Below are 25,485 nucleotides of genomic sequence, written 5' to 3'. Positions count from 1 at the left end.
AAATCAAATCACAGAAAACGACAGACAACGTTAAACTACAATCCATACTTTACCTGTTCGGGTGGCCTCTTCAAAAAAGTTCGTCTGCTCGCGAGGAGCTAGAGGAATCCCTTATCTGCCTTAGCCGCACCAGCGTACAAAATGACACTGTTTGATATTTTTGTTTTAAATTAGAAAGTTTATATAATTCAATATTTTGCCAGCACAATTTCATTTTCTATTTTATTTTTATTTTAGCGTAATCACATCGAAGATAAATGAGATTGATATTTATGAATGGATTATGATAATAAGAAGCTCGACGTCACAAGGTCTAATTACGGGACCAAATAAAAGTATTGTCGAAGTTTCTCCATGTCGCCGTATCAGTTGTTTTTGTGAGATATTAAGGATGGAGTCAATTCAGCCTCAGGTATTTTGATGCGATTTATTTATTTAGGAATATTATTGAATATTTTTGTTAATTCTGTTAAATTTTTTGTTGATCGTAGCTTGCATTTGACAGGATACTTATTGAACGTGTGACCTAGATGTTGAGAGTCGATTATCAGATTTCTGGTAGACTTCAGTGTTCACATGCGTGCCGATGGAGAATGGTAACAACGAATTATGTCTGAATTTCAGTTTATTGGCGCACCTTGCGGATCGCACGGACCCTACACCTTCTACAAGGCAGTTAAATTTAAGAAGGATGGGAATCTGAACATTTTGAAATTGGGAGAATTTTTCTATTTGAAAATATTAGACGATTTTCCCGTGTGCATTGGGGAAATTCAACTGCTCTGGGAGGAGAAGGGCACAAACCAACTGTTAACAAGCGTCAGATTGTACTTCCAACCTCAGGACACTCCAGGGGGAATTCAGGACGGCCTTATATTCGGAGAAGTAAGTCTGTTTTTTTGCTTGTTTATTTAGAAAATAAAATGTTTGTTAATTGGCGTCCGATTTTAAAGCGCTGGAAGGGTGACCGGAGGGGTGAAGGGATGCAATTTAGATTGAGTGCTTGTCTTTGATTTGAAGAGGTGTGGTGAAAGGTGGAGGAGGGGAGGGCGTGATAATGATGGGGGAGAAAAAGTCGAAAGAAAGAAAGAATCGTGTAGTGTTGTGTATGGAGTCATTTTTAGCGTGCAGCTATCGTGTATTTTTCTTGAAGGCGTTGTTAGTAGCTGTGGAGCGTACGTGATCGGGGTTTGTTGTTTACTCGCTTGTCATTGTGACATCGCAGCGGGGGAAAAGTCGGTTGTGTCACTGTCGTGTCACTGATGTAATGTATTATGTCAGTTTGGCTTTGCGTTGGGATTTTGATCTGCTCGCAAATTTGCGGCATTTGAACCGTGGATATACAGAAGGTGACATTTGATAATGAGTCACCAATTGAATGTGTTGTCATCAATCTTACATCGTCCAATACTGTCAATTTCAAATCACCAACAATAAATAGATTTAGGAATTTGTTTTCACACAAATAATAACTAATGTAGAAATATTGACCAAGCCATGCATCTCATTAAAATATGATCAATAATGATGTGTGGATATCTTGTGTGTGTTGGTGAGCATTTGTTATCACATTTCATAAAGTGATCTCCTTGTACACACTTATCTAAAAACAAAAAACAAAACAAAAAAAAACACACACACAAAAAAACAAAAACAAAAAACCATCAACAACAACAACAACAACACACACACACACACACACACACACACACACACACACACACACACACACACACACACACACAGAGAGAGAGAGAGAGAGACAATAAAAACAAGAAAGTGTCATGGTCCATGGTTTAAAAAAAAAATTATTCTGATGTGTGGAAAGCAACTAGCCCAACTTTGTCAAAAAAGAAACAAACCTTGAACACATTCAGATTTATAAAGGAAAGAATGTTGAATAGGAATGAAACATTATATACTTTTTTTTTCTTTCTTTCTTTCTTTTTTTTGGGGGGTGGGGTTGAGGGGTATGGGGTGTGTGTGGGGTGGATGTGTAACAGGTCTTGTCATCTATGTGTTGACATTGGCCTAGAGGCTATTCTGCTGAAAGGATGACATGACATTTAAAAAAAAAGATTTGACACACACAGTGACACAAATTCTTCCCTCTTTTTATTGAGTCACTCTTTCCCATCTCTGCATGCTCTGTGTTCTGTGAAGCCTTATTTGAATATACAACTGCAGTTTAATTTTGTACATGATTATGTACCATTTGTACAGTGCAGACATGTTGCCTCTATTACCTTTTACTGTGTTAGATTGATCTACTTTTTTCTAGTTACATGCTTTTACACAAATTACATTTTTAAATAACTGTTGGATATGATGAACTAAATTAAAAACCCACCACTTTTTCTGGAATTTTGGTGACAGGGAAGAGTTTTTAAAAACCTAGTTCATGATTATCATGGTTTCTTTCTTTGATTTGAAAATATAAGGATATGTCAAATATATAGTTTTTGTAATGCTGACATTGTGTTGGCACTTGGTAGATCTACTTGCAACAATGGAGTCTGCCCTGATCATGAGTGATTAATTGGTCTTCAAGTTAAATTTTTTAACAGTTGTGTTCAGTCCTTTTATAAGTGATTGGTCTGAATTTATTAGTTTACACTTTGCAAATCACAAGTGCAATGAAAATGTTTGTAATGTCTCCAGATTTAATGTTTCTGAACATATTAGCACCAGCAGCCAGCTGAATATTCTCGGTTACCCTGACATTACATGAAAAGAAATGTAATGCCAGTTCTGATCCCTGACATTTAAAGGTTTCTCATCAGTCTCAGCACAGTTCCAGCCTTTAAAGTTGTGATTAATACACCATGTTGTGGTTTAGTTAATTTATTTCAGCTGCATGCTGTGTTTTAACAATATAATATTGATACACATTTGACTCATTTTGAGGAATAGAGTATTCACTGATTCAGTATTGACTAATGCACGGTGGGGTTGTTTGTGTTTTCTCCTCCTCCTCCTTTTACCTATAAGAAAATAAATAAATAAATAAAAATAATATTAATGAAAAAAGAAGAAGAAGACAGTGATGACATCAGAGTAAATCAGAAGAGCAATGGAGGACTCAAGTGGGAAGGAAGTAAAGAGCGAAGCAGGAGTGAAGAGGCCAGCTATGCAAATGACGTTTGAAGCAACGCCATTCAGCCGTAATGGCTTGGGGCAGCTGAGCTTTCAGTGTGCTCTGTGTGCCTGTGTGTGCCTGTGATAGGCTATGTTTCAATGGCTCCGTTTACAATTCCTTTCCCCCCGGCCTGTGCTGGTTATGCGCGCACACACAGCTACTTGGCTGCCGAATCAGGGTGTTACCTTATTTTTACACATGAGGCGTGGACGGAAGTGTGAACACCGAACAGTGAACGAAATCTGACAGTTAAGCACTGCAACACGTTTCGAATGGCGATGGCGTGAAGCTGTCTCCAGTTTTCTATATTTTTCTCCCCCAGTAATGCACAGTCGATGATTCATTGCGAAATAAAGATTACAGGCATGACATGACCTTATTCAGTCATTGACGCATCTCTCATTGCCCAAAACGTGACGCTATCGTCGTGTTATTAGTGCACATTGCAACCAGAAGAAGATACCAGAAGATATAAATTCGAATAATAATAATAATGATCATAATGTTAATAATAATAAATTGTTTTGACAGTTTTAAACTTGTATATAATTACTTTAAATTTAGTTGCATACAAAGATACAAACTTAATGGGTTTGACAATGTAAACAAAGCATGCATTTTTTAATCTCCAAAGGTAGACACTACAAGAAATAGTACAGACAAATATTTAAACAATATTCTAGAACAGATCTAAGAAAGTTTACATTTAGTAACAGAATAACACACTATTGGAACAAATAAACAATATTAAACGTGCGCCTAGTATAAATGTATATGCTACTTTATTTCTTCCTTTAAAAAATGTTTCATGTTGTACACACACACACCGCATTTGTACCTTCACCACATAGCATGCAAGCACACACTCTATCTCACTCTCTTATCTACTTCTCTTCCTCACTTTGTGCCATTATCTTTGTCCTGTACAGAATCCACATGTAAATTTATACTGTGAACGTGAGAGCCTGTCAGGACTGATAGTGGTACAGAAGACAATGACTGAGACATGTGTGTTGGTTTTCAGTCATTGTAATTTGTCTTCATTTAATTTTGTAGGTTGGTTTTGTTTTTGTTGGGCTTTTTCTTTTTTTCTTTTTCAGTGTGATTATAATGTAGCTCAAAAGATCACAAGTTCTGCATGAAACTCTGTTTCTTAAATGTTAAAAAAAAAATTTTTAAGCACAAAAAGAGCAAGTCTTTTTGGAGTTTGTTAGTTCAGATTATTTGTGCTCACATCTTTTTGTTTTGGTTCTTGCATATTTCAGTGATAGAAATATTCATAGTTTGCATTGTTATTTGTTTATCTTACAAAGAGAGAATGAAAGCAGTTGAGAGCTTGCTTTTATGAAGAACCTGTGAAACTTGATGGCACAAGACCAAGAAAGTAGGACTGTAACAGTGTAAACCACACATAAGAGGCAGGTTAGAGCAGCTCATGTTTATCTCTCATCAGAGTTCTCTTATGTTGTCTTAGTCTGTCTCATGTTTGCCTTTAGCCCATATCATTTCTTTGTCTCTGTCACCCTCTTGGTGTGTCCCTGTTTCTGTGCCTCTGTCACAGATCATTTCTATCACTTGTCTGTCAAAAAAAAATCTCTTTGTCCTTATTGAATCTAACATGCTTACTATTCAGTATTCTACTTCCCTCTTGATGCCCTTGAAATTTGTTATTTTTAAGACAGTAATTTTATCCCATTCTCTCAATACTTGAAGTTTTTGGTTTGAGACATTAACAGTGCTCAGTCTGTTTTACACCTCCTTACAAGTTTATGATAGGGCTAATAGATTGTGTGCAACAGTATTCACACACAATTATGCATGTATGTATACACATCCAAGTGGTCATTTACACATGCTAATTATGAGTTGATGTCGCATGTATGATTGTCTTGCATATTATCCAGACCATTCTTATTGATGCATCAAATCAAATCTGCTGTCAAGAATCACACAACACACAATGCATGCATAAAATGTACAGACAACAGTTAATGTAACAAGGATCCACATTCTACTGTGTGTGCATATACGTAACATAGCCCCTGTCTGCTGTTGTCTGAGTCAGTGATTGTGAATTGTAAAACAGTTGGCCCATTGATTGAGCGGAGAGGGGAAACAGTAAGGGCTCTCAGCATGGCTATTCTGAAGGCAAGCTGGGGGATTTGCTTCTTTGTGACCCAGGCTTTGAAGCATTGGGCTTGTCTTTGTTTCTCATTCCTGAAGGCTCCCCAGGGAAGAAGGTGTGAGGCATGTGAGCAACATTGTAACTGATACTGTAGTGATAGACTTATGGAGTGTGGAATCATGAAGATTCGATAAGATCAATAAAATAGCTGGAAACAACTCTCTGAATAGGTAAAGTTAGTTAACTAGGGAGTGGCATCTGTTCAAAATTGGTTGCATTGTAAAAACAGTATGTGCATGCACACATATATACACACGCGCTCAGGCATGCACATGCACATTGTCTGATGTGCAGGACGTGTGCATGATAATTGGTGTTCAGAAAAAGGATATCTTGGTTGAATTCAATAGTTTCAGTCCTTGTGTCACTTTGTGTGTATGGATGTGTTGGTGCAGTCATGTGCAATAACTGAGTGTGAATAACTTCCTTCCTTTGTCTTTCACCCCTCTCTCTATTTTTGAATCGCCACACCCATCTAGTACTTATATTATCTGTTTATTTTTAACTGCCTGCTTTGTTTGAGGTGTTTTTTTATATATATATATATTTTTTAACCAAAGCAGAAACAGTATAGTTAGACGACCATCATGAAGCTTGCGATTTTAGATAGGCAGTATTTTATTGAAATTGATCAGGTTGTCATGTTTTTTTTTTCTCATCCTGGGTTGGAAACAGGCAGGGTGGTGATGTGCGTAATGTCATATTAATCATTAATGATTATGACTAGTGACAGACAAGAAATAGAGCTGCTGGGTTTGGAGCTGGGCACTGTGACCCATGATAATGCAAAACACCACATCTTGCACCGTGAAAGAATATGAGTGATAATGCTGTTGTAGATGTTGTTAATTTTTTGTCTGTTTTTTTTCCCTTTCAGTTGTAAAAAAAAGGAATGTTATTCTGACTTAGCATTAAAATAAATAAATAAATAAATATCAAGCCATATCTATTGTTCATACAAACAGTTTTCTCGTTGGTTTTATCTGTCTGGTTTGCAATTTTGATTCTAAAACAGATCATTGCATAGTTATTTGCAGCAGAATTCAAATTACAATAAATTAAATATCTGAAAACAGCACACATTTCTTTCAACGGTGCAGTAGAAGCTTTGTTAAAGAAATGCTTTTAATTTAAGCACAAGGGTTTGCTTTCAGGAGCACAAGGAAACGACAGCCGATTGACAGAGTTTACATAGCACTACCAGTCTTGACTGAATAGAAGGAAAGGACAGTGGCCCGGCCAGAATAGCTGAGGGTGGAGCGGCAGGCGTGTGTGTGTGTGTGTGTGACTTGCTAACAGCCGTGCAGTTGTACGACCAGGATATTTATAACCATCCTCCAGCGGCAAATAGTTCAAGCCGCATGGCAGCCTCTTCCCTGATGGCACGTCAATAACTTGAACATGTGAACACACATTTGTATGGTGCACACACACACACACACACACAACACACGCACGCACGCACTCACACACGCACATGCAAGACTGATGCACACAAATCAGTTGTTGTCAACCACTGCTGTATCATCTTTACTTTGCTGGAGTTAAAATCCTGTTTGAATGATTTTTTAAAATATATTTTATTCATTTAGTTACTTTGCATATTTTTCTTTTACATTTGAAAACTATTGATATGCAAAGAGAAATAAAAAGGGTGCCTGGTGTTAGGTTCGTTGTTTATAAATTTGATAGGCTTAGGTTTGTTGTTTAAAAATTTGATAGGCCTACAATGTAAATTTTGTTGTAGAAAAAAAATGGAAGGAAAGAAGGTTTACTGATTGATAGACAGACTGGTAAACAAAAACACAAAAAATTAATAGTATGCACTGAACACATGACTAGTTTAGAGATGCAGGTATTTTTGTTTCAAAAAAAGAAAAGCAAAAAAAAAACCAAACAAAAAAAACAAAACAAAAAAGAGCAAAATTAAAAAAAAAAAAAAAAAGGGGGGGGGGGGGGGGGGGGGCTTAAAGTCAACACAAGTTAACTCACATCTTCAAAGTGGAATATAGTTGAAAGTGAATGAAAGCAATGAGTATCAAGTTCTGGCATTTTGACTTTGAGAGACATCTGTTTGTAAATAATTATGTTGATGATAGGACTGGAATTTTCAAAGGCAGAAAGTAGATGACAACAGGAACAATGGTGGAAAAGGGTAGAAAAATGAAGAGAGCAATAGAAAAGACATTTGAATTTCAAATTTTCGAAACAGGGTTTGGTGTGTGAGTGTCTGCATATATATGAGTTTTTTTTTTGTTTTTTTTTGGTTTGTTTTTTAATCTTGTCGTGTAAATATTGCAAATACTGTTGAAGTGGTGTCAGCATCCCAGAAGGGATATTTTCTATATTTCTCATTATTTATTTATTTTTTTAAAATGATAACAGTGTGCAAGGTTTATCTCTTACCCCAACTGTCACTGCAATTTTTACTTCCTTTTGAATGTCCATGCGAACACTCACACACACACACACACACACACACACAACTAGTGGATCAAAACAGGGTTAGCTCTGTTAGCAATATGGTTTGGTCTTGTCCGCATGTGACTTTGAAGATCTTCACACATGAGAACTGGGTGAGGAGTTCAAGAAGTCCTTAGATAAACAAATGAGGTAACTAGTTCTGAAAGGAGTGGGAAAATGGTCACTCTCTTTTTCTGAACTCTGCCGTACTCAGTCCTATACCTGCTACTGTTTAGTTTGGAATATACACCTCAAAGTACCCAGTAAACTGATAACATTGTAGAAGCTTAAACAATTTGGGGGTTCATGATTTTGTGTGTGTGTGTGTGTGTGTGTGTGGATTATTTACAAGTACCTAAGTAATGGTTCTGAAAATGAGACATTCTGAAATCTGTTTTTATTCCTTTTCTTGTGTATGAAATATGTATGGTAATTTTATTTGACCGCATAATATAATTTTGTTCCAGTGGTTCAATGTCAATACACACTGAGAAAATGTGTGCTTCAGCAGTGACACAACTGAGTTCTGTGTAGATTAAGCTGCCCCAGTTACGAGCACAACAATTATTTTAATCTGATGCATTTCATGATTGTCATTTATTATTTTGGAAACATGTTTCCGACAGATAGAGAGATTGATAAATGTACTGCATATATCGTTATATTATGAACTGTCATTTATTAATGGGGAAATACGTTTGACAAAAAAATAGAAAGAGATTAATGTAGTGCATTATATATTGTATTATTAACATATACATTTCAGATTAAATGTCAGTCCATGTTTAAAAAAAGAAAAAAGAAAAAAAGGCATTATAAAGTATGGGAGAGGAGATGAATGATTTTCAAAGAAAAATCTATATTGTATGCAAAATGTATTTGAATTTATTTTGTGACACAGAATAAACATTTCCAACTGGATCTGATGTGCGTGTGTATGCAATCAATATCGTCACGATGCAGTTAAATGCCACGTAAAATGTCACAAGAGAGAACAGGGAAAGAGTTTCTTCAAGATTATTTTTAGGATTCCCCCCCCCACACACACACCCCCCCTTCATGTCTCATAGTCACAGCTAGCAGTGTGATCATAAAATCTCATTAATCTGCAGATTAGAAATGTCAGAGATGAACCCCCCCACCCCCTTCTCCCAACCACCTCCTGCCCTCCCCCCCCCCACCCCCTCCCCTCCCAGCCACCCCCCAAACGACATTGATCTGCTAGTAGTTCTGTGAGCGCCAGCACTTGTGTCGCCCTCCCATTATATTTTTGCTACAGCTGCCCTGCCCAGCAAAAAACCTTGCCATTATTGATGGGGTTTGGTGGGAGGAGGGAGGGGGAGAATCGGCCACATGACACTGTATGCGTGTGGGGACATAAATTCATCTGCTTCCCTTCTTCCCTTTGCACACCTCCCGCCATCCACCCCACCTCTGCATGCATGCCATGTGGGTTTGAATGAACAAGGAGAGCAGAATAGGGTTGTTGTCCGGCCTGACATAATCACCGGCCGGAGTGTAGCCCGCTGTTACAAAACGATTGGATCCACAGTGTGTGTAACACGCGTTCAGCTCAGCTCACGGTTGTGGGCTGTGTTGGAAATCTGTTGCCAGGCACTGGCCTCAGTCAGTCATTGTCGTTGCACTCACCGATTTATTTTGCAGGATCTTTTAAAGATGAATAAATGTGATTGCTCAGTAATATGTAAAGAGTTCTGTAATTATAATATTAATCGTAATAACCATAATCGTATTAATAGTTCTTACAGTGATGATGGTGATAAATATTGATAGTATTTGATAAATATTGATAATGTATCTGCGAGTGCTCGTCTTGGTATTGTCAAGGTATTCATAAATTCATTTGCTTCAATTCATTTGTTCAAATTCCGTTGATTATATATTTGTTTGTGTGTCTGAGAATACAAAGTAGAACAGAAAGAGGAATCTAGCTTTGTGTTGTTGATATTAATTTTAATATTTTTCTTTTCATCTTCATCGAATACAGTTGTATATATAATATCGATTTCTTATCCGATAGATTTCTATTTGTTGTTGGTTCGTTATGCTTCCACCAAACTAGCTAACCATTGTGTTTTGAATTTGATATTATTTAACTATTTTCGTCAGACATAGGTATCTATGTCATATTTATTTAAAATTCCATGTTCCAGTTTTGTGTTGGTTCATTTGAAAAAAAAATCTGCATATTAAACCATAACCGTTGCGTGTCAACACATGTAATCAGCCGTGTCAAAGATGGTGACGACAGGCCGGTACATGACAGCTAGTTGGGAGCTGTCCCTGATAATAAACTCAAAATGGCAGGCTGGAAGGGTTGAACTGAAGAATCCGGCCATCGGGCTAAATCCACTCCCCATGTGTGCTAAAACTAGACGCGTGTTGCTGTTGCTGTGCCCGAATCGGGATGACCCCCTGACCACGAGAAGGTCTGTGGCAGTGCGTGTGGGTGGAGGGGGCGGTGGGATTGAGGGAATGGGTGGTGAGGAGGAGTAGTGTGTAGCGCTTGTTCGTTAAGGTTGGAAACACATTTGTACAGCTCCCCTTTCCTTCACCCTCCTCCTTCCACCTACCTTCTCCCAACTCCCTCCCTTGTGTTCTCTGCATGTTGTTTAGCAGACGTTATCCATTTGGAAACCGGACATGTTTTTTATTTTATTTTATTATCTTAAAAAAGAAGTCATTGTGCAGTTTGTTGTTGTTCTCAGTTCGTGAAAATCATATTACCATTGATTTTATTTATCTATTTATTTTGTTATTTACTTAATTTTTTTTTTAGTAGTTTGTGTAATGTTTATCATGATTTCGTTTTCCTAGCCCTGTTTCGACGAGTTGATTTCTTTTCTCCACACGTTCATGCTTTGAAATAGCATTGAATGTCGTCTCAAAGTAGGAATACCTGATGGTGAAGATCACATGAATTCATTGTTTGTTTTTCGTTTGTTTTAAATCATTCATTTGCTTGTTGTTGTTGTTGTTGTTTTTGTTTGTTTCTTTGTTTGTTTTTGTTTTGGTGTTTTTCTTGTTTATGTGTGTGTGTTTGTTAAGTCTGTATAAAGAGGCAGGCTTAAAGGGAAGGTTATTTAAACATGACGATTTTGAGATTCTGTCAGTCCTGAAGTATTCAGTCACAAAGCATTAAATTACCCAGCCCTTGGCATTCTGATTCCGACGACCCGTTTCCCTTGCAGCCAAACAGGCTCTCATTAAAAGTCCAGCGGGTTCAATGATATGGAAAAGCGGGCATGGGGGCTGAGGCTTGGCAGAGGTAGCTGTGCAGTTTGTACACAGTGCTCTTCCATTTACCGGCGCTGTGTGCTTCCTCCCCGACTCCCGTGTTCTGCGGCACAGGGCGATGGAAAATACTGGCCGAGGGGCGAGTCGGGTTTTATGCACTGTGGAATAAGGGAAGGGAAGATGAAGAGAGAGAGAGAGAGTGCAAAGCGTGTAAGAAAGGAGTCGTTGAAGATTCATTATCTCAGAATAGCACAGGTCTAACCAGCCTTGAACAACATGGGGTAAAAACAGTTCATTGTGTTACCTCTGTTACTGGCTAGTTGTCATCTGACCCTAAATAGCATTGCTGCATTCACATGTCGCGTAGTTTTCATGGACAACACATGTGTTTGATTGGATATTGCATGAGCATATTAACTGGGGAGAAGGTGGTGTTGGTCAAAACCCATGTTACAAAGTCGAGCAGTTTCTATAAGAAAAGTGTTGGACTCAAAACACAAAGCTGACGTATTGATGATATTCAGCAAGAAATTGTTACTTTCTCAATTCCATGTTGTACAAACCATTATATTGTAGACTATCAACATGTTTTCTTTTTGGTAATAACTTGCGACAACGTGAGTGTCAGCTTGCAGCGTTCGTATCTCTATTTATAGTGACAATATATCCTAGCGCCCGGTTATCGATTTAGGGGCTGCACCGAAGGAGACATCATAGGAATTACATGCAGTCGCACAAATGATGTTGGCCCTGTTTTATGTTGTGTTTGTGTGGATGGGAGAATAGGAGGACTGATGTTCGCATGTATTCACTGTAGAATTTTAAACACTTTTGAGTTGTGACGGTTACCTAGTAAACAAATAACTTGATTTCAGTACATTTTTATATACTCTTTATTTGATTTGTAGGTATTGTAACGTATTCACTTATAGTTACACCCTGTATGTTTTAAATTTTGCTATTGTCTTGTATTTACTAATGTTCATTTGACTTTTGCCCTTTTTTTTTAATATTTTTTTTTACAAATGTGTTTATTAGTTTGTTCTCACAGTTGGTATGGTGTGGAAAAAAAACCACACAACAAAATAACAACAAACAAAAAACACTAACCAGAGTGCTGTCAAGTTTTAACGACCCTATCCCCTCCCCTGTACATGTCATTTCATGCACTGGCTTGTTTTGCACTACAGACTGTGCTTTCATTGTACTGTCTGTACATGGTATATAAAATGCCGTCTCTCTGATTGCCTTTTAAGGAATTTGAAGTCGGCAGTGAATAGTATGGGTGGCTGTGGGACTGGTTGGGCGTTGGACCTCAGATCCGGTGTTCGCCAGGCCAGGGGATGGTTGTTTTTCAACACCCGATTTTTCTCACTCCACTCAGGTGTGAATGGGTATCCGACATCGGTCGGGGAAGGTTAACAGCTCCGAGACGGTATGATTTGACCCCGTCTTGATGTGCCGAGCGCTGGACACACTGGATATGAATTAACTGCCCTTAGACAGTGAAATGCTGTTGGACATTTTAACCATCTTAACAACAGCAACAACAACAAATAAGTGTGGTGGAGATAAAACATACACAAATTTTAAAACGCGTCGTGCAAATCCGATCCCCTTCCCCTCCCTCTCTCTGTTACATATATGTACATGCGCTCGCGCGAGTCGTGGTTGGTCATTTTGACCCCATCTCATGCTTTATCAACTGATCTGTAAACGGGAATGATTTATATTCGTTTCGTTTCACATTTCAGCACTCGAGATTTAACGGGCTTCATGTTGAATCAGCGTCGAATGGAGAGAGAGAGAGAGGAGGGGGGCGGGGGGGTGGGGGGGTCAGGGAAGGGGAGAGACGTGGGGGGGGGGGGGGGGGGGGGGTAACAAATGCGGAAGAAAGGAGATGACTCGTGGTGTTTTTGTTGTGAAGCGTGTATGGGTGAACTGAAAGTTGCCGGTGTGCATCACCCCCACCCCGACTCCTTCCTTACACTCCCCGCGCGCCACTGGCTATGTTGTGTGTGTGGAAAGGAAGGCCAAGGAAAGGCAGGCCACAGTCCTTGAGGGGGCCACATGTATGTGAAGGCACAGGCAGGGCGCCGCCACCTTCAGAAAGAGTGTGCGTTCAGTTGGCAGGCTCACCGCCATCCACCCCATCCCCACCCCCCAAACCCCACCTCCCTGCTTTGCCTGTCTGCCTGCCTGCCTGCCTGTTTCATCCATCTGCCACCTTGATGAATATTTATTTATTCATTGGTTGTGAACGAGAGTGGCATTTGTGAACCAGAATGACATTTGTTTTACATTGCTCAGTGCATTGTGTATCCGTTGATGTTATACTGGGATGGTTATCCTGGTAAAGTAACGAAAGAAAAAAAAGTTTTAAATATTGCCATTGGGGGTTGTTTCCTCTTTATTTTATGGGAATTATAACAACCCTGAATCTACTAATGATGATCATTTATTCATTTTTGTTGTTTTTTGTTGTTGTTTTTTGTTGTTTTTGCTTTTCAGTAGATCTTGAAAAGCACTTGAAGTGAACTAAATTCATGAAAGTGCAAGCCACAGAATGATAAGATAAATCAGTTCACACTCATGCAAACAGACATCATGACTCTTCTCATTCAGCTCATCTGCATGCGTGCGTGTGCGCGTGTGCGCACACACACACACACACTGCGTGTCACATGTAGAATTTCTACACAAAAACAGAATATTCACAGAATGGATAAGCGGTTTGCAGACATTTTCAGTTGATCAATAATGTGTACCTCTGGCTTCTGTGTGTTCACTCTGGCACAACGTGAATCTATGTAATTACATGCTTTTGTTGCCTGTGTTTCAAGATGTTTCCCTGTTGTGTAAAATCTTTTGACTATTTGCTCACAAGAAGAAGAAAAAAATCTTTGTAACGAATGTGGTGTTCACATGCATTTTTCAGCCGTGAACCAATTTGATTTCCCTATCATTGTAACAGTCTGTCTCACCATAAATGCTATTTTGATGCAGTACATTATAGTGAATGAATATTGATCCACGCTTAGAGGAATACGAGTTCATTCTAACATTACACTATTAATTTTTCCCTCCATTTGGTTTTGCCAGGCAAATGTGATTTAATTTCTCCTTTAGAAAGGTGATTGCTATGCTGGGCATAGATAAACCATTGGTAGGGAATTTGAGACGTAAAAACACAGACAACAACTGGTGATGTCAATGAATATTAAAAAAAAAAAGAAGAAGAAAAATCATTGGAATTAAGAGAAAAAAAAGTTGGATTAAGGATGAATTGGTTGTATATGTATGCGGAGGAAAAAAAAAGTTGGATTAATGTTGAATTGATAGTTTATGTGTGTGTGGAGGAAACACAGTCTCGAGCAGTAGACTAGTACTTCTGGCAGTGATTCAGTACCATATTGTAACATACAGGGAAGTGGGAGGTGGTCGATGGGGTGGGGGTGGGGGAGCTGAGGGGGGAAGCAGGAATGAGAATGAAGGAGTGGGTTGTGGGAGATGGGGAGTAGCAGGATGGGGGTAGTGGTATTGATGAATGTCTTGGTGGAAGAAGGTGGGTTGGTGGGCTGTCGGCTGGCAGGAGCAGGTTCTAACAGATTGTCTTGTGTCGGATGGATGGCTGATGGCTGATGCAGGCAAATCAATACATGTATGGGGCTGCTCAGGGAATCAGTCAGTCCCTGCTTGATGGGCTTAGCTAAAGCTGGGCACTGCCAGAGTCTGATGTGATGTCTGTGTGAAAGCTGCTTCCCCCAAAACCTGTGGTGGGCGGGTGGGGATGCTGTTTGTCTCATATACCCAGTCTTTTCTCTCTCTCCATCATTCTTCCCCCCCCCCCCCTCACCCCCACCCCTCCCAATGCCCTTTTTCTCCTTTACTGTGGCTGCCCCCCCCCCCCCCTTTTTTTTTTTTTTTTAAATTCCAGAGGTGTTGACATCAGTGCTTTGGCATTTGCAGCTGTACACCAGGATTTGAAGATACCTGGGAGAAATTTGGAAAGAAAGGAATAGCTGTATTACTATCGCCATCATGTTTTAATGCAGCTGAGTGTTTTTCATTCTGTGTATTTTCTTAAAACAACCAAAGGTAATGTTTTAATGCAACTGACTTACTGAGTGTTTTTCATTCTGTGTATCTTAAAACAACCAAAGGTTATGTAGACAGTGACAGTTATTAGAGATGATATCAATAATGAAATTAATCTGCTGCTCAGAATGTTCTTTTTTAAATACAGTAAATGATTTGATAAATGACATAAACAATGAGTTATAAGCATGAAGAAAGTGAATAATGACTAAATAAATGAAAAAAGGAAGAAAAAGTATGACTGTTGCTTGGCATTGCTGCGTGAAATCAGTCCTGCAACACTAAATATTAATAGCGCATAGAGAAGGTCATTCTGATTGCCTGACAAGAAGTCAGAAATCCTCCATCACAGCCTCTCTCCCTTTCTTTCCCCAGCACTGCTGTCCTCTCCAGTCATTCATTGATTGGGTTCACTGTGGGTTGTCGGCTTTGTGTTTGTTGTTGGCTGATCTCCACACGGTTATCTGTCGGTTAAATTTGTCATGCTTGTAACTCCTGATTACAGTGCACAGTGTTGTTAATTTTTGTAACCATTTCGCTTCCCCGTATTGATGTTGATTGTTAGCGCTTGGTGGCCCCTGTGCTAAGGAAGTAAAGAGCATTATGAATACATATTATATATATATATATATATATTTTTTTTTTTTTCCAGTTATGAATTTGATTTGAACTATAATAACAAAAACTTGTAATTTTATATGTGATCCAGAGCTCTCTGTCTGTGTCACACATACACACACGTACACTCTCTCTCTCTCTTGTCACTGCTGTCTCTTGTCACACATCCACCAATCTCCCCCCCCCCCCCTTCCCCGCCACATTATATTTCCATATATTCCCCCACCCACTCACCAAAAGCATTTTTCTTCATATATAAAGATCATATAAAGGGGTGTCAGGAAAACACTCGATACCTTTTGCCTTGAAAACAAAATGTCTACAATAGAATAACAGTTTCTTTTCTTTTTGTAAAAATAATCAATGGCTTCAGACTGACAGAGGGAGAAAATAGGAAGGGATATTTTTAGCAGCCCTACCCCTGGCAGTAAGAACAGAAGGGAGGGAAGGAGGGGTGTTCATAATAAAAATAAAATAATAATAACATAGACAGACGAGAAAGGTACAGGTGAGGAAGGAATGAGATGCCGTGACCTTGCCAATCTTGGAAGTCCCCTTGTCTTACTACCTAGCTCTCAGCATTAATTATGGAGCCATTGTATCGATTGTGTGTGTCGTGTGTGTGTGTCACTCGTGCAGCAGCAAGCCCCCCCCCTCTACTCTCTCCCTCCCGCCCCCTCCACCCTAACCGCCCCTCTCCTCCCCCCTCCCCCCTCCGCGTCTCTCTGCAATCAGCTAGCTGTCTTTGTTTTAAAGTAAGCAGAGCCAAAGCAATGGGCGTGGGCCTGCTAGAATAGCGGCTCCTCTTCTTGGTTCGGACTGTATCCAGGGATGGAACTTGTCAGCTGATTGCATGCTTCAGCCCTCCCCCCCCCCCACCCCGATCCCCCACTCCCGCCACCTCCCCACTCTTTTTCTTCTTAAAAAAACGAAAAAACAAGAACAGGAGATAATGAGGATAAATGGAGTTTGCTTGACATTTAGAATTGTGTTGTTCTTAAGTATCTATTGTCAGGTTACTTCTTCGTCTCAAGTGTTGTAGTTGCAAGTCAACTTTCAGTAATTTCTGCATTTTATAACTCACCGCCAAAAAGAAAATAGAGGTAGATTTATTCAGCCTAACAACAAGATATTTTGTATATATCCACATGATAATCATAATCTTTACATTACTGTGGTGTTTTTATTGTTTTATTGAACGATTATTGACTTTGAATATCATTTGATAGATAGATACATTTACAAATAATCAAACAAATCACTCTGATTCCATCAATCAGTCAGTGAGGTCACCATGCACACTATTGTGTTCATGATTGTGGTTAAATAATTCTGATTCTGATTCAGTCAGCCAACTGAGTCAGTTAGGTTACTGGTATTACATTTGTCAGTATTACAATTTACTTGCATAGACTAATAATGACAGAGCTCTCTCAGTCTCTGTTTCTCTGTCCACTCTGTATCTCTCTTGCTTCCTCCTTTGTCTATGTCCATATGCTTTCAGGTCCTGAAGGAAATCAGTATTTTCAACTTGAGTTTTATGTGACTGAAACTGATGTGGGTGATCTTTTTACATTGTTTATTTTTTGTTTGTTTGTTTGTTGTTGCTTGGTTTAATTTTAAACTTCAGTTCTTATATTCACTTATTTCACAGAAAAATGCCTCTTTGAGTTCAGCTGTGGCTTGAGTGGATGCAAAAGGGCTAAGTTTCAGGTTGACTGAATGACATGTGGATGAAGTTGTCTTTTTAATGTTGTTTTAATTGACCTTCTAACATTATTTTGCATTCTCTGCTGCTGGTTTGAAGAACTGGCAGGTATTCAGGCCTGTATTGTCCTCATGGCAGATGGCTGGGCTATGAGCTGACATGATTTGATTTGACCCTGTGGCTAATTCCCCTCACAGGATTCACTGCATTATGTTGGCCACTATTAGTATCGGTGTGCTGTCGATCTCCTTATGTCTCTCAGATAGTGGCGCTTTCTTTTTTTCTTCTCACACACTCTCTAATGTTGACAACAAACAAAGAAGACAGGGCACATCACTGAGTGTGTTGAAAATGCTAAATGTGAACAGTTTTGTTATAAAATGGCTGCAAAGAGAAACATTAGTCTTTTTTTGTGTTCAGTTTTACTGGGTTTCAGTTGAACAACGTACATTTACCAGTGGATTATGGTAATAAAAATAATTGGAAAAAAAGAAGAAGAAAAGAACATCTTTTAACAAAGTTGGGTGTTTAGATGGATGTTTATATAGCCATAAAAAATGTAAAACCATAAAAGTCACTGATTTTTTTGTCACTACACACACACACACACACACGCACAACTTCTTTGCCAATGAAAAATCAGAAAGGAAGACGAGAGGTGACTTGTTTGAGTTAGTGTGTCTGTGAGAGAAACTCGGCTGAGCAGAAACATGAGAATCTCCTTGCTCCACCCCACAAAACAAAGGAGTGTGTGTATGTGTCAGCGTGCGTGTGTGAGTGAATTTTTACAACTAGTCTACTGCTATCCCCACCCATCACTCACCCCACCCACCGTCATTACCAGTGCTGAAAACCGGTTTATATCCTATGTCAAATCACCCACCCAGTTTACTTTGAGTTGCTGGTATTATTATCATCATCATCTTTATCATCGGACTCGTCGTTTTAGGTAAACCCTCCATTGTTTGTTGGGAACGCCTCTCCCTCTCCCGAGTCAGAATTATCTGGCAGGCAGAAATAAACCGAGGACCCCGCTTTTCTGTCTACACGGCTGTTGCAAGACTCAACGTCGAGTCCGATGGTGATGACGACAAACTTAAGAGGGGAGTGGGTAATAGTAATGAAATAACTTGGCCGGATCGATGCGTTGTCGGCGGCAGACGGTGTGCAGAGTAGACAAAGAACGTAAACTGGGTAGATTTGCTCTTTGAAGTTGTGAGGCTTGCCTTACTCGGGGATCGAAAGCATTGACTGTAAGATGCAAGAACTGACTTGATGTAGCGACGAGTGTCGATGTGTGTATGTTTTATTTCACAAACACGAATGCATGGCTTAAGGAAAGAAAAGAAAAAAAAAAAAAAGCGTGTGTGTATGTGAAAAGAAAAGAAAAGAAAAAAGTGTGTGTGTGTGCGTGTGTGTGTGTGTTTAGGGTTCTGTGGAAAGTTTTCGACATTTTCTAAAGTGAATAACCACGTCGAAGCTGTCTGAATATTTATTGTGTTGAGTATTGTTGTTTCGTTTTATTATTTTCAAGTTCAATAGATGAAATGATTGAGATTTAAGAAATAATGATTTTGTTTTGAACTGACAAAGGATAATTGTTTACCAAACATGGATAGATTACGTTATATTGATATTACACATAACTGGTCAGCACAACGTAACTCGTACTTTCAAACATGCATATGGTCAAACCAAGGGCTTAGCATGGGAGTGGATGAAAAAAACGGTCGAAAGTTCGTTTGTTCAAGGAAAAACAATGCAGTAAATGTTAAAAGATGCAGATTGTCTTCGTGGTTTTGTTCGGTTTGATTAAAAAAAAAAAAATTAGAATGTGATAAAAGATTTCATGAATAGTTTAAAAATCTTGTATATCTTTATGTACTCTTTCACCACCGAAGCGCATTCCCATATTTTTTCAAAGAGTTGTCGGGGAGTGTCAGTCTGGTTTGCTTGCTCTTGTGCTGGGCAGTCCTCGGGTTTCCGCCATCAGTCTGTCTCTTGCACAGTACTGGCTTTTAGCTCTGTCCTTTTCGGGGCAGATCGGACAGGAAAACGATACTGTAGTCACTCCCTATCGTATCCACTCAGTAGACAGACAGCTGCAAAGTAACATGCGTTCAACAGCCTTTCTCATCTTGTCCTGACCATGTAACTCAAGAGCTCTGCCCCACCCCCCCATTCCTTCACACACACACACACACACACACACACATCACACTCCTCTTTACAGTGTCAACCCGCCACCTTCCGACTCCAAGAACACACACACACACACACACACACACACACATACGCGCGCGCGCGATCTTTGCACGCATTCCTCTTCATAAACAAACTAAACCAAACTGACAGAGAAAGGGAGAGAATATAGACGAAATATCCGACTGTGCTCCTCTCAGGATGATGATTATGATAATGTGTGTGAGTGTGTGTGTGTGCGTGCGTGCGTTTTGCGTGCGTGCGTGTGTGTGTGTGTGTGTGTGTGTGTAGCGGGGCGAAGGGGTGGAGGAGATCAGGTAGCAACAGAGTGGTGTTGACTTGTGTCACCATGCACTGACAGACAGGTGCAAAGTGTGCAGTTCTCTGCACGCTGTCTGTCTTTTCCCCTTTTCCCTCAGCCCTCTCTAATGGCGGGCCTCCAGTGCCTAACTTCCATGGGAGGGGAGCTGAGGGTTGGGGGATGGGCGGAGGGGGTCATCCCGATGTGCCGTGCCCACTGCCTGTTGTACTACGTGCGTGCGTGCGTGCGCGCGTGTATGTGCGTGCACGCTTGCGTGTGCGCGGGTTGTCTGCTACACAGCTGCTGCTTTTCCGTGGCAGCGCGTCGATGGGCTCAGTGTGCAGAAAGGATGAGGGGTCGGTACAGGAGGAGATTTGATCACACTAACTACCCTTACCAAAGAGCGTGGAGTCTGTGACCCCCCCACACCCCTTCCCCTCAATCCCCTATCACCATATCCCCTTCCGCTCCCACTCTCTGACAATCCTCTTCCTGTTTGCACTTTCTTCACCCATCGCTCTCCTTTGTCTGTCTCTGTCTGAGTCTTCTGTTGTTACTCTGTCATCTTTCTTGTTGTTATTCCTCTTGTTGTAATGCTGTTTTTGTTCTGAATGATACACCATGTGCGTATTGTTATTGTTGTTCGTGTTGTCTTTCTTCCTCAGTTTCATCTTGTTTTTAGCTAGTTTTCCAGCTTAGTGATATGATGTGGCAAATCGTTTCTGCTGTTTTAGTGTGTTTGTGTGGGGGTTTTTTTTGCGTTGTTTTTTGTTGTTGTTTTTTTTCATCTACAGAACAGTTTTTGTTCACTGACAGTGTAAGTGTTACTGCCTGCTGCTTAGAGCAGACATAGTTTGTGTGTGTCTGAGAAAGTGGCGGGTGGGGAGAGGGCCGCAGAAATAGTTTCTCAGCTGCTGGGTTTTCTTTTTCTTCTTCTTTAGTTTAGACCTCACCCTAAAAGAAAAAGAGAAGCGCTGGGCGGGGGATGGGGAATGGGGGTAGAGGCTGATGGAAGAAGGGCATAATGTGAAATCTCAAAAGTTATGACATGAGAAGAACTGATGATTCCAAAGAATATTTGCTGTCGTGCTGAGGTCTGTTGATGTCTTGAAAAGTTCTCCATTCCCTTTTGACCCATTTCCCCAAAACCTTTCTCCCCAACACACACACACACACACACACACAATGACGCATGCACTTACGGACACACGCATGTGCTGGTGCACGCACAAACACACACACACCATTCCATTTGGGAAGTGAGAATAAAGCACTGGCAGTAGTAGCAGCATTATTGCATGTCACTAAATTACATTTACAAGAAAGCTTTGTATTATCTGTTTCTTTTCCTCTCATGCTCATACTTCATTTTAATTGTTTTTGCACATGTATGTGTTGAAATAATGTTTCTGTTTTTTTCTCTGTGTGTGTTTTTTGTTTGTTTGTTTGTTTTGTTTTTTTCCGTTGCTGCACAGGCAGTGTGTGATCATTTTGGTTCTTTTCACATCAGAAGAACACGCTTTCACCAGATGAAGACAAATTTTATGAGAGCACCAGAGGTTTCCCAATCTACTGGTTTAAGACTTGACTGGCATTCAGCCCTGAAATGGCCCTTTTGCAGTTGGCTTGGCTATAACTAGCAACGTGATTTGATTGGTGTTAACCAAGCTGACAGTCTGAATGAGAACACATATTGCTTGTAAACCAAACAAATGCAATCTGCATGCAACAAAGGGGCGTGGGGGGTGGGGGTGGGGGGTATGGGGGGGTCTTTGAAATGAAGATGGATGATATGGCAAGATAAAGAGCAGATTGTATTGGCAGAAGCCAGTGTTGTTGTACTGCAGACTGTGAGGGTCTTGAGGTCTAAGGGTTGTTGGGGAGCTGGCAGCTCAGTGATCGAGACAGTGTCCTTGCTGTGAACCAGCAGCCAGCTAGCTACCTTGAGCGTGGATGGATGAACAGGAGGAATAGAGAAGGGATCTGAACTTTTTTTTTTTTTTTTTTTTTTTTTTGCTTGTGTGTGATGGTTGAAGGTTTACTACCGTGTGCTTGCCACTTCAAGTTTGGTCAGGTGTTTATCATGAATCAGCATGCCCCTCTCCCCACCGATTTTGAAAAAAAAAAATCACAGAAAAACCAAAACACAGACACACACACACACGCACGCACGTACGCATGCACGCACGCACGCACGCACACGCGCGTGCACGCACACACACACACACACACACACACAAAACCAACAACATTGAGCTCAAAACTGAAATGAACTGGAGGAGTGTGCTCCAAAAAGCATTATTATTATTGTTATTATTATTGTTTTTCTTGTTGATATAACTATTGTCTCTTTGTCTCCTTTTGCATTGATATCTTTTTACCAGTGTTGCTGTTGTGCATGTGTTATTGTGCACGCTTTTCTTTTTTGTGTATGTGAGTTTTGGAAGAACACATTTCCTTCCTTTACCTTCTGTCCTGATGGCATATTTTTGTGAACTGAGGTTTTGAAGACAGTGTCAGCCACCTTTGTAGCTCTGTAAACATTGCTGTTTCTGTGTTAGTTTTTCTACTGTACCATAACTCAGCACAAAGTGTGTGTGTGTGTGTGTGTGTGTGAGTGTGCATGCGCATGTGTGTGTGTGTGGGGGGTGGTGGTGGTGGTGGTGGTATGTGTATACATGTGTGTGCATGTGTGTGTGTGTGTGCAGTATGTGTAGGTGTGTGTGTGAGTCTGTGTGTGTGAATGTGGTGAGGGAAGATCATTTGCCATATGTACCATTGTAGAATTGGCTTGTTTTGTTGCAAAAAGAGACCCATGATTATGGGAATTATGTCAATGTAGTGAAAAGCACTCATACTCATCTCAGGTTCTTAAAAAAAATGAATAGCAGCATTAAAAGGTTAGCATTACATTTGCATCTGTGGAGATAAATATTTGCTGTGTGTGTGTGTGTGTGTTCAAATGTTTGGATGTGTGTGGTTGTGTAATGAAACAAAATTTAATTACCATGCTATGGAATGCAATGGCAAGGATAGGGGGGAAATAGAAAAGGGTACAGATCACAAAATATTTCCCATCCTGAAGCTACTGAGCATGCATGGGGTGAATTCCATTTCCTTTACTTCACAGTGAAGCTGTTCACAGCACACAAACAGGCTTGGCCATGCGTTAAGACTTCCTCTATTAGGCTTTGTGCTGGTCTGACAACTTCACGACTTGATGTGTAATAACTATTTGGTCACCAAACATGGAGTATAATACAAACTCCTCCTATTTGTAAGTCAGATCAGTCTAGTGTATGTCATCAACAGTTGATGGGAATATTGATGTTTTTGACATTTTACATTTGTCATCAGTTGTTTGACTTGTTGGATTAATTGTTTTTCATTTGTGAAGTCAATAACTAAAAATGTTGATTAATTATACTTATTTTTATTTTAGATATTCTTCATTGATTCCACTCTTCATTTCTGTTTCACATAACTTATGAATATAATACAATCTCCCACCCTCCACCTCTCCTATTTTGTGATTGATTTGTTTTCAAATGAAAACATTCAAATGTAACAATTAACACCTTATCTGACATCTACAGTTACTAGTAAGTTGTGAATGAATTGGACATCTCTCTCTCTCTCTGTTTTACTTCAGCCAGCCCTGGCATCTGAAGGAGATATGAAAGGAGGGTTTCATTTTGTAACAGCTGCAAGAATGTTTTGATGGGCACAACAGCATGATATATAAGCTAAGCAGTATAGGTTTGCCATTGGCGCTGTTTTTATTGGTTTGTGTACTAGGTCTCTCATGGAGAGAGCCTTACTTTGTGTGTGTGTGTGTGTGTGTGTGTGTGTGTGAAAGAGAGAGATAGAGAGATAAAGAGAGAGTGTGTATATGTGTGATTCATACACTTTACTGGCCCTGCACCCATTATAGTGCTTTTAGAATACCATCAGTGGCTTGATATGGCTTGCTGGTAACTTGTAGCATGTGGAGGCAGTATGGCTGGGCCTGCTCATTACACTACAGGCTTGCTTAGGCATGCATGCGCCAGAAGTGGCCACCAGCAGAGTTGCATTAGAAGCAGATAGTGTACCATAGGCCCTGTCTGTAATATGACTGCTGTCTTATTGATCTGTGTGTGTGTGTAGTATTGTGCACGTCCTTCTGGGCTCGCTTCTTTCTTCTTCTTGTTTTTTTGTTGCTCCAATTGCTGACACCAGTGAATTCATCCAAAGAAGTGTGTCGTGGCTTTGCTTGTCAGCTAAATGGTAGCTGTCACCCAGAAAGATGTTGCATATTGTTTTGCTATGAAAAACAAAAGCAGACTTATTTATTTTTTTATATTTTGCTGCGGCAGTCTTCCAGTTCACTGATCATCTCTCTCCCTCTTTGTCACCTGTAAGCATGCAGCATAATCATATGCGCATGCACGCATGCACATGTTTGCAAACACAAGCTGCTCTTTGGTGGAAACTGAAAAGACATGGGGGGCATTGTGCAATACCCCCACCCCACCCCACCCTGCCCTCATAACAAAATGATATTAACTTTGAGGTGACCCCAAAAATTGATGTTTGTCATCTGGCAAATCATGATGTGTAACACGCAGTACAGCTGAGGTATAAGTGGTTTATTGCATTGTGTTTGGCTAGGTGTGGAGTCTCAACTGATAGGTGTGCACGCGCGTGTGTGTGCTGACAGATACCCAGTCAGTATGTGAGTCATTCTGTGTGTTTTTGCATCACCTGAAAATACCTTTGTATGTATGGGTTTTCCAATCTTTCATAGACTGGTGGAAGAAGATCTGTGTGTCTCTGTTTCAGGACTCCAAACCCTCTTGCTCTCTTTTTGGGGGAAAAAATGATGAGGATTGGAGATGTCTGTACACACCCATTCACAAGGCCTTTGCTAAATAAACCATTTGTATTCATGTTCTATTTCTATCTCTCTCTTGCTCTCACCCAGTTTTCCCCCCCTCTCTTCTGTGTGTGTGTGTGTGTGTGTGTGTGTGTGTGTGTGTGTGTGTACTCATAAAAAAAGTTGTGCAGAAAATAGTTTCATCTCTTAAAGTGAAACAGATTCTCCTGAAAAATAAAACACAATAAACGCATTATCAGTAGGTGGGTCTCTTTTATTGCACCGTCAGTATGATATGAACGGTGTAATGGTCGCATGGTAACTCTCTTCATGATGAGATCAGTCAGAGGAGATGTGTGAGAAAAAGTCAACAATTGTTTTACCAGAACCATTATTTTTATTTATTTATTGTTTTTTTAGTTGGGAATGGGAACACTGTTCTTTTGACACATATATATTTTTAAAATGGAAAGGGTGTTGGGTTTGGTACAAAAAACCAAGCTTTCTCATTTGATATATATGGAAACACGTTTCTTTTACCTCAACCATTATTTCTTCACACACACACACACACACACACACACACACACACACACACACACACACACACATCAATGTTAAAGGGACTTGGGTGCAAAAAACTAACATTCCCATT

General features: G+C 40.0%; 1 protein-coding gene across 2 annotated transcripts in view; it reads left to right on the top strand.

Annotated features, from left to right (window-relative positions):
* The first annotated feature begins 326 nt into the window (after positions 1 to 326).
* The window catches only part of LOC143293790 (uncharacterized), a 69,490-nt gene continuing 44,331 nt past the window's right edge, over positions 327 to 25,485 (top strand). For both annotated transcript variants that reach the window (XM_076605038.1, XM_076605037.1), the window contains exons 1-2: positions 327 to 412; positions 625 to 885. In XM_076605038.1, the coding sequence (XP_076461153.1) occupies positions 392 to 412; positions 625 to 885 (282 nt within the window). In that variant the 5' untranslated portion in view covers positions 327 to 391. The remainder of the gene's footprint in view (positions 413 to 624; positions 886 to 25,485) is intronic.

Source organism: Babylonia areolata, chromosome 19 (assembly GCF_041734735.1).
Source record: "Babylonia areolata isolate BAREFJ2019XMU chromosome 19, ASM4173473v1, whole genome shotgun sequence".
Lineage (NCBI taxonomy): Eukaryota > Metazoa > Mollusca > Gastropoda > Neogastropoda > Buccinidae > Babylonia > Babylonia areolata.
The sequence above is the reverse complement of the archived record's forward strand: the minus strand, read 5'-3'. Positions and strand labels throughout refer to the sequence as shown.